Source organism: Oreochromis aureus, linkage group 7, assembly GCF_013358895.1.
Source record: "Oreochromis aureus strain Israel breed Guangdong linkage group 7, ZZ_aureus, whole genome shotgun sequence".
In the NCBI taxonomy this organism is placed as follows: Eukaryota; Metazoa; Chordata; class Actinopteri; order Cichliformes; family Cichlidae; genus Oreochromis; species Oreochromis aureus.
Genome location: NC_052948.1, coordinates 13,180,789 through 13,193,352, shown reverse-complemented (window position 1 = coordinate 13,193,352; position 12,564 = coordinate 13,180,789). Strand labels below are relative to the sequence as shown.

Below are 12,564 nucleotides of genomic sequence, written 5' to 3'. Positions count from 1 at the left end.
GCACATATGACAAATGCCAGAAAACGTCTTTCATGTCAGTAGGACAGAAATAAGGGGTATAATGCGGCAGAAATGAAGGAAGGGGGATAAAAAGTAATGGGAGTAAGAATGTAAAGGAAGCTGTTTTTACAAAATCTGAATGAAGGCAGGAGAAATGAGAAGCTCAAGTGGGAACAAGCGAGAGGAGAGAGTCGTATCACCACTTCCACGTGGGCACACTGGTTTAAATGGTATATATATAGAGAGAGATGAAGACAAACTGGTATGATTCGAGGTTGTTCACACTCCACACCAGTTGGTGGCGGTAATGTACCATTTCGGGGTGTAAAATACCGCCAACAAAAATAACAAGAAGCTCTACAGCTGCTGTGTCGACCTTGGTTCGTTCAGAATGGCAGGGAAGGCGTGGAGGTCAGCGGTATGTACGCTGAAACTTATGGAAATGTGTCATAATTGCACTAGATTAATTTTGTTTCAGTTCATTAGCGAACACTTATTGTCTGTCCCGCTGACAGCATACCAGAGGTAGAACATCCACTGCTAACTGCTTAGCTGACCGCTAACGCACAGGCTATATGCCTGTAGTTGCTATAGCAACCCGACACGTTTAGCTAGCAGCTATTTAGCCAAGTGTATGTTTAGTCTCTTGTAATGCAATGTAGAAGCACTTTATGGCTTCGTTGCTCTAGTTGAACATGTTTTTATTAAGGTTGCGTTATGGAAACACATGTCTATCATCTACAGATTGTTAATCTGCTAACAAAGTTGGGTTTATCGATCAATGGCAAGGAAAAACTCAAACCACAGGAAGTAAGTTAAGTGTACCTAACTTAAAATACTGTATATCCTTGCTGCACTGGAAAAAGAGCTCGCAGGCAGTTCCTCTCGCTTCTGATGTGACCACATCTGGAATAGGGACTCTGTTTTGCGATCTTTTCCCTAGTCAGGGTTGCCTTCGGCTGTTTGTCTGTCTGCCCGTCTGCCTGTCTCTCTGCCTGTTCACATAGGAGTTTCATGCAGTTGCATTGTTTTACATATTCAGATTACACTGACAATGTAATCGTTTGCAAAACCAATACAAACTTGCCGAACAGCTATACCAGTCAAATATGTTGTACTGTTAAACACAGCAGTGCACAAATTTGGTCATCATCATCTGTTCAGTTCACCTCACACTATACACAGACATGTTTTCAGTGCTTTTTCTTATTTCCATAAATAAACAGCAGAATAGTGTTGGGAGGAAAAAAATTGATTTGTGTTTTGTTTTTTTCTCAGTTGTCACGGGTAGTTGGGGCTGCAAAGAATGAGACTCCACAATCCAGGACTTTCATCCGTGGGGTATTTATTTTTCCTTGTAAAACTACAGCCTTTTTTGTGTCATGGTTTTTGCTGTAACTTCGAGGTTACATTAAATTTGAACGACCTCATCAGTGTGCAATAAAACTTGTGTGTTTGTCCTGCCTCACAGATCCAGACTGTCACTTTAATCCCCGGTGATGGGATTGGTCCAGAGATCTCCAATGCTGTCATGAAGATATTTGAAGCAGCTAAAGTTAGTACTGAAAAACAGTTAAAAAAAATCATTAACATGCATATTTATTTTTCAGATTTTATCAGAGAATAATATAATGCTTGAGCACTGATACCACATAAATCATATAACAATAGAAATATAATTAGTATAATTGTAGATAACAAAGTTTCTGGAAAAAAAGAATGAATTGAATGTACTTTTGATAAAGGCACCTATTCGATGGGAAGAGAGAAATGTTACAGCCATTCGGGGACCTGGTGGAAAGTGGATGATACCTCCAGATGCCAAAGAATCAATGGACAAGAACAAAATTGGCCTGAAAGGTAACCTGATTGATTTATCTATATGTGTGGCTGGGGGTTTAAAGAGAAAGTTGAACAGTAGGACAGTTCTAGATAATGATGTGTATATTGGGAATATGTACGAATCTCTTTATTCTGGGAACTTCACCCTCATGTGTTCCCACATCAGCAGCTTGGAAATGAAATTTTATTAGGGGCATTAATTAAATTTGGCATTCTTAAGAGAGCAAAACTTCCAAACCATTTATCGGGTTTTTGGATATATTCTTTTGGTTTGACATGAAATATTTTTGAATTCTTTAACAATCTAAAGGCCCTTTGAAGACACCAATAGCTGCTGGCCATCCCTCCATGAACTTGTTGTTGAGGAAAACCTTCGACCTCTATGCTAATGTGCGGCCCTGCGTGTCCATTGAGGGCTACCAGACCCCCTACACTGATGTGAACCTGGTCACAATCAGGGAGAACACCGAGGGAGAATACAGTGGAATTGAACATGTTGTAAGACCTTTATTAACATTACCTTTTCACAAGCTTTCTTGTAATTTCTTTAAACAGTTTTCAGGAATAGTTCTCTAGGCTTCTGGAAGAACATTCAAACCTTTTCTTTGGATGCTGGTTGAGATGATCCTACAATGCTTCAGAAATGTTGAGGTCCAGGCTCTGAGGAAGCCAGTCCATGACCGATAGTGTTCCACTGTATGTTTTTTCCTATCCAGTATACATTTACTGCATTGGCGGTGTGTTAGAGTAGATTTTTCCCATATCATATCATTTGCAATCATACCGATATAAAATTTTTACATCATATAAAAATGTTATATCATGATATCGTTGCTAAAGCAGTGACAGTTGTATAACATCCCTGGTGTGGGCATCTGCGAGACACGCTTGGGCACGTTAGAGAAAGAGTCAGTTTCAGCCTCTGATTATAATTTCCTACAGAAAAAAACAGTGCTTCTTAAAAAAACCAACTTTTCTGAAAATTGTTTCTACTTACGTTGGACGCAACAAACACATTTCACCACTTGAGTACACCCTGAATACAAATGAGGAAATAGTAACTTTTGCAACCCAAAAGTAAACAAATGTCTCAACTGAACATTGCTTGCTAGTTACACTCCATATGACAGAAAGAGAAATGACTGAAATTACCTGTTAATAGGCAGCAGTTATGATGCCAATCCAAACATGGAAGTGGTTAAAAAACTCGAGCCCAGCTACGTCACCCCAGGTAGAAAATATTGATCAGTTTTATTATTTGACAGTATTGTGCAGCTACTCATGAGTTACAAGGTTTAGTTACTGGTACATTAGTTGTTGTTAAACTAAAGTGTTAAGCAGTTATTTATACTTTACATTTCCAGGGAAAACACTCCATGGGTTACTTTTGTGCTCATATTTAATTTGTCTCAGGGTCACAGGTGGGCTGGAGGCTATCCCGGCTGTCATAGGCCGAGAGGTGATATATACTCTGGATGGGTCCCAAGTGTGTCACAGGGCAAACACAAAGAGACCGACAACCATTCACAATCAAATTCATACCCAAGGGCAATTTAGAATCACCACTTAACCTAACTTCACTAATTTCACGTGTGGGCTCTCTCTGGGTACTCCTGCTTCTTAACAAAGTTTAAAGACAACAAAACACTCCTCTGAAAATGGTCAAGGAAAAAGACTGAACATTGGCTGCTTTTTCACACATTTTCAGTCCAAAGATACACTTTGAAAGATATTCAGAAAACTTAGAGAACTACTGGTCAAGACCACTTTAAACATCTGAAGTAAAATATAAATTACCTAGCAGGGACCACATCTTCATTTAGGTTTGACAGCATTTCTTTAAGATAACAGCAGATGGCGTAAGCGTGAATTGAGACTGGGGAAGGCCTCAGAAGGGATTGGTGGTGGGTCCCAAGCCAGTCAGATCCCCATGTACTAATGAGAGGTGAATTAATTTGGAAACAGGAGGCAGGATAGGGCACGAAAACAATAACAAACAGCTTGCAGTGCAGGCGGTTCATATATGAGGTGTGGTCCCACTCCTGAAATTTGGATAAATTATCTCCAAGTAATGGGGAGTGGCTCAAGACATTTGCACAGCACTGTAGTCGTGTTCACTGTTCATTCTTTTTATTTCAGATTGTTGATGGTGTTGTACAGAGTATTAAGCTCATCACCGAACAAGCCAGCAAACGCATTGCAGAGTACGCTTTTGAATATGCAAGAAACAATCAGAGAGCCAGTGTTACAGCTGTTCATAAGGCGAATATCATGTAAGTATATTTTAGCACAAGGTAAGTCATTTGCCATTGTGAAGCTGCTTGGTGAAACTACATTTTTGCTTCTATTTTTTTCATTTAGGCGCATGTCAGATGGACTTTTCCTACGAAAATGTAGAGAGGCCGCTGAAAAGTACAAAGATGTGAAATTCACTGAGATGTACTTGGATACCGTGTGCCTTAATGTATGTCCCAATAGCTTTTGTGGTAAATATGTTTTAGATGGCTATAAAAGAATGCTTTGCTGTATTCTTGTTTTAAATTCCTTATTCATCCAAACTTACAGATGGTGCAGGATCCCACACAGTTTGATGTACTAGTGATGCCAAATTTGTATGGAGATATCTTAAGGTACATAGCTGTCACCAGTAAATCGCTTATGTTAAAATACTCATAAGAACAAGACAAATTATGAGTCTTTTCTTTTGCACTTTATCAATCAAAGACGACATTTTTCAACTGTGGCTCACTAGGAAAAAGGGAGGTAACAGAATGAACAGGAGAGTGCTGAGGAGGTGGATCCTGACTGTTCTAAATGAAGAAAAAAGTGTAATTAAATCCTATGTTTTCATACCAAAAATACAGTAGTAGTAGCACCTCTAAACCTAGTGTCTCTAACAAAAAACTTACAACATAACTGTGTTAAACTGACTCCTAACTGGTCTTTCCAATGGTCAAAAGAAGGTTACAGAGGCAGTATAGTAAATATAGTAAACCCTATTCTTGTAGCCAACACCAAACAAAACAGTGAGGAGTTACTCTAAGTCACAGCCTGCTTGAATGAAAATTGGATATCCCTTTAAACAGCTGTGATGTTTTGTGATGCAGCTTGGTGGTGCATAAGATCAGACATTTGTCCAGCCTGTATCAACAGTGGTTAGGTGGAGCAAGAGCAATCCATGGAGGTACTCATTGTGAACAAGAATACCCCTGCACACACTAGTTAGCATACAAAACAGAGAGCTGAAACACACATGGGCGACAGCACAATTGTTTGGAGTTGTAACAAAGCAACAAAAATATTGACACAATATTAAAAATATGATTGCTCATTCATGTTATGAATTTATGTTAAATCCAGTATATGCTTTATGAAATCTAAAGGTAACCCAATGTGTTTACCATTACAGTGATCTTTGTGCCGGATTAATTGGAGGTCTTGGAGTGACTCCTAGTGGAAACATTGGTGCAAATGGTGTGGCCATATTTGAGTCGGTATGGGGTCATTTTTGTAAAGTTTCAGATACATGATCAACATACAAGTTGCACAGAAAATCCACAGTCTATTTGTGTTTGTTGTTCTTTAAAAAATATCAACTTCTTCTGTAAAATCAGGTTCATGGAACTGCTCCAGATATAGCAGGAAAAGACTTGGCTAACCCCACCGCCCTGCTGCTCAGTGCAGTCATGATGCTGCGGCACATGGGTCTTCATGGGCATGCCAAGAAGATTGAAACTGCCTGTTTTGACACAATTCGAGACAGAAAGGTAATTACTTCTTTTCTGGAGAATTGCAGTTTGGGTTATATGTTGCACACCTGTTTTCTAATTTATAATGCTTATGTTATTCATCTTCAAGGTTCTGACCAAAGACCTGGGAGGGAACTCAAAGTGCTCAGAATTCACAGAAGCAATATGTCAAAGAATGAAGGATATGGACTAAAAGGACATTAGTGAGATCTGTTTGTTAATTGTTAGGGTTTTGGCCACTTGATCATATCATGCTGTATCTGCACATTTCAACCAAAAAAGAAAGAACTACTCAGGAGTTTGAGATCCTGAATGTTTTATTTTTCTCTCTGCACAATCCAAACGACTGTGTTAACAGCGGTTTGTGTATATGTAATATGCATATGTGATTTTCCTGTGTAATCAGTGGTGAATATTATCTGTTTATTGGTGAAATGTATTCAATGTATTTGACAATGGTATTTGAAGACACGGCCACAAATTCCACTTGACAAACAAACCATATGCTAAGAAGTCAAACTCTGCTTCACATTTAGTTGCTTAGATAATCCATCTGTAAACGCATTAGAGATTTTTTCACTAAATATTTTTTTGAAAACTTACTGTTTTCTTATGTAATTATTGTAAAATTGATATTACACTGACATCAGAAATGCCATAATTTTTATTCAGTGTTATTCAAATGACTCTGATAGTTGTTATAACTGATTTCTGGGTAGAAGCATGTCTTTCTCATCAATGTTATAAAGCACTTCCACCAATTTTCCTGTCAGGCAAGATGACTGGTATCATTTTAAAGAAGTCAAAATCAGTGTTGGCAAGGTAAAAGTTGCATTAAAATGGTGTAACTTTAAACTTATTAAATAAAATGTCCTTTAAACACTATGTGTGGTTCTCTTTTTTTCATTCTGCAGAACAGATGCAATAGTTTTGAGCCACCCCTCATTTCTTTATAGTATGCAGTGAAAATGGGAAATAGGTTCAATTATTTATTGAAATGTGCAAACTTACATGGAAATACAGGATATAAGGCAAAAACTATACAGCTCAAATTGGTATGGCCGCAACTCTCTTAGGCAAGTGTTCTTGTAATTTATTTAAATAGTCTTCAGGAATATTTCTCCAGCCTTCTTGAAGGATATCTCAAATCTCTTCAGATTTGATCTCTTTGTTTCATTCTGTGTCAAGATGATATCACACTGCTTCAAGAACGGTTAGGACCGCACCCTTGGGAGGCCAAACCCAATTGAAAGGTGTTTTTTGTATTTTGTTTTTTCTGTCTAGGAATGCTTTTACTACATTGGATCATTGTCATGCTGAAAAATGAAGCCATTGCCAAATACTTTCCAGATGCTCTTGGACTGTGAATCAGACTCCAATAGTACACTTCTGCATTCATATTTCCATGAATTTTGGAAAGATCCTCCAACACCAACGGCTGAAATGCAGTCCCAAAACATGACAGAGCCTCCATCGTGTTTTTCAGGTGGCTACAGACACTCACTGTTGCACCTCTCTCCTGACCTTCATTCTACATAGTGATGATTTGAACCACAAGTGTCAAATTTGGATTCATCATACCATAACATCTGTAACCACAAATTTTCAGTAATCTGACCACTCAAGAACACTTCAAAAAATTACAAGAAAGTCTGACTCATTGGAACCAAAATAAAAAGAAATGAGAGTTGGCTCAAGACTTTTGTGCCGTACTGTAATTACATTTTATGCGTGTTCACAGGGGATGAGATGAAGGAAAATGACACATGATTGATTTCATACTAACAGTTACACAGTAGAAAGTGACTTTATCCTTGATAAAGGCTCTCTATAACTTTGCGGTACATCTCTAAGACAACTGGACGGCGAAGCTTCATTGTAGGACCTGGAACAAGAAAAAAGTAAATCATTTATAGATCTCTGCAATGTGCAACTGATTCAATATAACTTGCAACTGTATTGTGTTACATGGTCTTGATGTTATGGTATATCAGCATAAACCTTTATTGTATAGTATTAGTCTTTTTTAACAGTGTTCTGCTGAATTTACCCAGCTCTCCTCCAGAAACAGAGAAGTCCTTCCTCAGAATGGTCCATTTTTGTATGCGTTGGGCGTTGGAGGTGGCTGCAGAGTTGACTTTGTCAATCCCCTTTTGAATTGCCTGGTACACTTCTTTGTCTTTACCACCAGTTATGTCAGACATTTTGGTTGCTTGGCTGCCCAGCTGTCTGCAAAACTCCACAGCTTCCATACTGAGTTCCTCTGTTGGCTCCATGGTTTCGCTATTGCTACAACACTGAAAAAAGGGATAAATCCCCAAATCATATACATAGAAATTATGACTATAGGTTTAAATTGATAATTGTCATACCTGTAAGTGAGAAAGGCATTTAACAGTTCTCTTGTCATTATTCATGCTTTGTTGCTGAAAAAATTAGAACAATTACAGCACATTACCTTTAAGGTTAAAAGCATGGACAAAAACTTCTTTTTGTCTCCAATCAGCATGGCGTTGCTGATGATGGGTAGCTCCTTCTTTACTGCTTCTTCTATGGGAACAGGTGGAACATTCTCTCCTCCAGCAGTGATGATCAACTCTAAATGCAAGGAGTAGACAACCTGACATTTCAGCTGTTTGTGACTCACTTCACAGAGAAAGAAGTCTTATTTTTGCCCAGAACATCATGCTCTTTCTACAATGTGAGTCAGTGACCTGAAATGTCCAATTGCACTCTCACAATAGTCTTGTTTGATGAGATTATGCTACCTTTTATCCTTCCTGTGATGTACAAGAAACCCTCTTCATCAACCTTCCCCAAGTCCCCAGAATGCAGCCATCCATCTTCATCCAAAGCTTCTCTTGTTTTGTCTTCCATGTTGAGGAAACCCATGAAAATGTTGCGTCCCCAAAAGCAAATTTCTCCTGTCCCTTCACAGTCTACATTGGCCAATTTGTATCGACAGCCAGGCACCACTTTTCCACAGCTATAGGTCAAAAAAGGAGTTTTCTGTGTCTTAGACTTTATTACAATTAAACATAAGGACCACAAACATCACAAGTAATTTTTTACAATTCTTGATTTTGAAAAAAACTTCTTTCTTTTTTTTACCTTGGCAGTTTATAAGCTTTTGGACCTGACATGAAGTGAGGTCCTGTGCTCTCGCTCATGCCATAGGCTTCATACAAGCGGATGTTCAGGCCCAGGAAAAACTGCACTGTTTCACTACTGATCGGTGCTGCTCCTGAAAAGAACTTCTGACAGCACGACAGGCCCAGCTCATTCCGAAGCTTCTGCAGCACAAGGCTGTCAGCCACGTAAAAAAGGAACGGTTTTTCATCATCCCTAATAAAATTGCAAATGAAACTTTTGAATGAAATCATCTCTTCTGGGAAAATTCAACTATTTACACGTATATGCACATTTTATAAATAATTATTGAGAATCAAAACTACTCACTCATGCGTACACTTTTGATTTGTTTCCTGGCTGACTGACATTGCCCATGTAACCAGTTTCTTTTTCAAATATCCACACTGACTAATCTCCTGTTTTATCTTCTCCATCATTTTCTCCCATACCCGAGGGACACCCATGTGGGATGTTGGGCGAGCCTCCCGAAGTGTAGTTATCAAGCTTCCCTATAGAGCAAATGTGAATGTGAAAAAGAATGAAGGGGGGAGGAGAACATCATTGTGGGTGTGGGAATTCAGTCTGCACAATACTGCATTTTTACAATATCTTATTCAAATTATTACCTCCACAATTACTAAAATTTTTATTTTTATCTGAGCCATGAAAGTGCACCTATTTTCATGTTAAACATCTTGTAGTAATGATTGTTGTCAAAATGCATATTCTTGTGACACATGTTAGAATCAGATGATCAAATATTTGTAACTACTTACCTTTAAGGCATCTGGCTGTGCAAAGTATACCAGCTCACCCCAGTGGATGCCTGTCCAGAGATCATAGATCTGAGCAGCAATGTGGCTGAGAGGCAGGTAACTCACTAGTGACTCTTGTTTAGTGTCGGCTGGCTGCATTTCTCCAGCCCTGCTGGCATGAATGGCCGTCCATGTGATCTGTAAATTCAGTCAGTGCAGAAAATTGTTTGTTGTACCTCAAACAACAACACATTTCTGAGGTATTTTTATGTTTTTGCATTTGATCTTCTTTGCTTTCAAGTAGCATGTCATAGTTACAATAATAAGATTTGTTAATAGACATTATGCATACAAGCACACATTGATAGCCACATGAAAGCTTACATTGTCATGACTGAGCATGACTCCTTTCGGCTTGCCTGTGGTGCCAGATGTGTAGATCAGAACACAGCACTGGTTAGCTCTCTGACTGCTGATAATGTCATCCAATTGTTTTTCAGAAACATCCAGGCCCAGCTCCATGAACTCCTCCCACTACCCAAAAGCAGAAATATACCATTTGGAACACAGGCTCAACAGTCATAGTGGTCTGTATCATTTTATGTGCTGTCCTGAGGACTTACAGAGTAGAGATTTGAGATCTTCTGCTGGACCTGTCCACTGTACTGCACTATGGCTTTTAAATTGGGTAGTCTGTCACATATCTGTAATAGCAAGGGAGAAAAATTTTCCACAGATGTTTTCGCGGTGGAATTAAACCCACTGCATGTGCATATAATTGTATAGTACCTGCAATATCTTCTCCAGTTGCTTCTGATTTTCTACCACAATAATGTTGGCTTTAGAGTCACTAGCCACATAATGGCACGCGTCTGGTGAGTTTGTGGCATAAATTCCTGTCATTATTCCTCTGTAAGAAACAAAACAGGCTGTTACAGATGTAGGAAAAACAAAGAAGTTATTGAATGTCTCACTGCAACAGGAGAAATACACCTATACGGTATTTATGTGCAGTGATTGGCTGAGTCCAATTAGTGCTTAATCCAGGTCCGGTTGTTGATGTGTGATGTGCACTTCTCACCCTGCCATGATTGCACCGACTGCAGAGAAGAACCATTCTGCTGAATTGAATCCTAGTATTCCCACTCCATGGAATCGCTCTAAACCCAGCTGCACACATCAACAAAATTTTGGACTTTTCTTTGTAAAAGTCTGATCATTGACAGTGTAATCTAGCACATACCTAAAATGTAATTAGTTCTTTTGATTAATATACCTTTAGAAAGCTCTTGGCTGTTCTCCGGCACAACTGGTAATACTCTAGGAAAGTTATCTTTTCCCATTTGTTGTTCTTCTTGCTGGCAAGTGCATGCTTGTTTCCATATTTTTCAACTGAGGCTTTAAACAACTGGTGAACTGTGTTGGGTTCCTCTGCACATCCTTCTTCTATTCTCAGCTTGACTGAACCTCTAGCATCAGTGGTCCAAAGAGAATGGGCTGAAGCAAGAGGTGTGCTGGCAAATGCCTGACTTACATCTGTTTGTCCTGCGATAAGAAAAAAAATCAAATCTGAAATGCAAATGCAATCACAGGGCACTAACTAAAAGTCTTCTTATTCAGTGCTCATAACTCACCTATAAAGGTGAGCTCTTCACTATCTGTCTGCGTGTGTTCCGTGGTCTTCTGAGCTGGCGACATCACACTGAAACACACAGAGGAAACACGGGCTACAAGCACACTCGCACGCACTCCACCTCAAATTCTGGCAGGGTTTCATTTTAGCTTTGTTGACCCAACACAATGTCGGGGTTTTGCCACAGGAAAAGCCCCCTTGCTTTGTTTGTCAAAAACAACAACAACAACTGTCTGCTCCCACTCGTCAATATTGTTGTCATGGTAGATGGGGAGGAGCCATTGCAAATCAATATAAAGACTGATCCAAACATTGATCACATTTCTGTCCTAATGATGATGACAATGTATCCAAAGAACAAAAATAATCAAAATCAACTCAAATTAACACATCTGGATGATTCTGGAACAGCGCATCCTTGATCACCATAATAAAAACACACATGAGTAAAATCTTTGTGAGGAATTGGGACTTGTGGACTCAGTGCCAAGGCTGGGTGCAAAACTATATTATAATATGAGGAACATTCATTCAATAACTCTGGCAGAAGTGACTAAGTGGTTAAGCCATCACCACATTTTTGCACTGTGGTGAATATGCATGCATACTGGTGAAAGTATTAGAAGCTATCCCACAGTTAAGCTGTTAGAAAAAAGGTGAAGGCAGGTAAAAGAAACCAAAAAACAGTTTATCTTAAATTGCTTACCTATCCTCAAGTTGATGATCGACCTTCTTTTCCATTCTGATCTTGCTCAAAAATCCTCCTTTCAAAACTAGGACAAACGTGATTTATGGGAATATACTGGATTAAGAAAACAAAAAAAACCTCAAACAAACTCTAATTCAGCAAGCCTTCCCAAGTCGCTAAAGGTTGTGAAACAAACAGGAAAGACCATGTGGGTAGTGCATTGGAATCAGTTGCTCAAGAACATGTCCCGAATTCAAATCACCTTCGCTTTTCACATGTAAAACAGCCTTTCCCAATTCACACAATGACACGTTAAAAACTTAATCACACCACTCTGCATTTAATTTTAATCAGGTTTAATGCACATGAGTTACAGGGTGAAACAGGCTTTAGCATTCCTGAAAATGTAATAAAATGTGGAATTTCAGAGCACCTAATCTGCAATAAATCTGTCAATAATAAACAACAAGTACACACATTTGTAGCTTACATAACAAATATTGCAATTATATGGGACGGAGTATTGTTTCTGTTTTGCCAGACGTGTGGGTGTGATTAAAGAATATTCTAGAGAAGGTTAGATGACATTTACAAAGCAGGCTGTATCTTATTAGAGATCATACATGCTATATTTGTTCCTTTTTTTCTGCGAAAGCCCTTGCCCCACTGGCCTCATATGTATCCATTCGAAAAAGTAGGTCACGCTATAAGAAGGAGATCTAGTAACCTCCACCCCTCCCTCGTCCCCCTGCTTGGGTCCTTTCT

The 12,564-nt window shown here is 38.9% G+C and overlaps 2 protein-coding genes across 3 annotated transcripts; one reads left to right on the top strand and one right to left on the bottom strand.

Moving 5' to 3' along the window:
• The first annotated feature begins 320 nt into the window (after positions 1-320).
• idh3a (isocitrate dehydrogenase (NAD(+)) 3 catalytic subunit alpha) lies at positions 321-6,476 on the top strand. Of its 2 annotated transcripts, XM_031747365.2 has the most exons (12): positions 325-418; positions 745-810; positions 1,279-1,341; positions 1,472-1,555; positions 1,746-1,860; positions 2,153-2,340; positions 3,982-4,115; positions 4,204-4,306; positions 4,408-4,472; positions 5,252-5,336; positions 5,457-5,609; positions 5,701-6,476. In XM_031747365.2, exons 1-12 carry the CDS (start codon positions 392-394, stop codon positions 5,782-5,784), a joined length of 1,167 nt encoding a protein of 388 aa, XP_031603225.1. In that variant the 5' UTR covers positions 325-391; the 3' UTR covers positions 5,785-6,476. The 2 variants fall into 2 exon arrangements, with proteins under 2 accessions (XP_031603226.1, XP_031603225.1); XM_031747366.2 differs by lacking the exon at positions 745-810 and having other exon boundaries at positions 321-418.
• Positions 5,809-12,523, bottom strand: acsbg1 (acyl-CoA synthetase bubblegum family member 1). Its single transcript, XM_031747402.2, has 15 exons — positions 12,423-12,523; positions 11,818-11,884; positions 11,113-11,180; positions 10,755-11,023; positions 10,560-10,648; positions 10,268-10,388; positions 10,102-10,182; positions 9,863-10,012; positions 9,500-9,676; positions 9,051-9,232; positions 8,703-8,936; positions 8,360-8,577; positions 8,050-8,189; positions 7,642-7,888; positions 5,809-7,476 (listed from the first exon to the last, which is right to left on the bottom strand). Exons 2-15 carry the CDS (start codon positions 11,850-11,852, stop codon positions 7,400-7,402), a joined length of 2,088 nt encoding a protein of 695 aa, XP_031603262.1. The 5' UTR covers positions 11,853-11,884; positions 12,423-12,523; the 3' UTR covers positions 5,809-7,399.
• Between the last annotated feature and the right edge of the window lie 41 nt (positions 12,524-12,564).

Coding starts and splice junctions, on each gene's coding strand:
- idh3a (XM_031747365.2), top strand. CDS start 392: ATGGCAGGGAAGGCGTGGAGGTCAGCG. Junction 811..1,278: donor AAAAACTCAAACCACAGGAA/GTAAGTTAAGTG, acceptor TTTTTTTCTCAG/TTGTCACGGGTAGTTGGGGC. Junction 4,116..4,203: donor GTTCATAAGGCGAATATCAT/GTAAGTATATTT, acceptor TTTTTCATTTAG/GCGCATGTCAGATGGACTTT.
- acsbg1 (XM_031747402.2), bottom strand. CDS start 11,852: ATGGAAAAGAAGGTCGATCATCAACTTGAGGATAG. Junction 10,649..10,754: donor CAGCCAAGAGCTTTCTAAAG/GTATATTAATCA, acceptor TGATGTGTGCAG/CTGGGTTTAGAGCGATTCCA. Junction 8,937..9,050: donor AATCAAAAGTGTACGCATGA/GTGAGTAGTTTT, acceptor CAATTTTATTAG/GGATGATGAAAAACCGTTCC.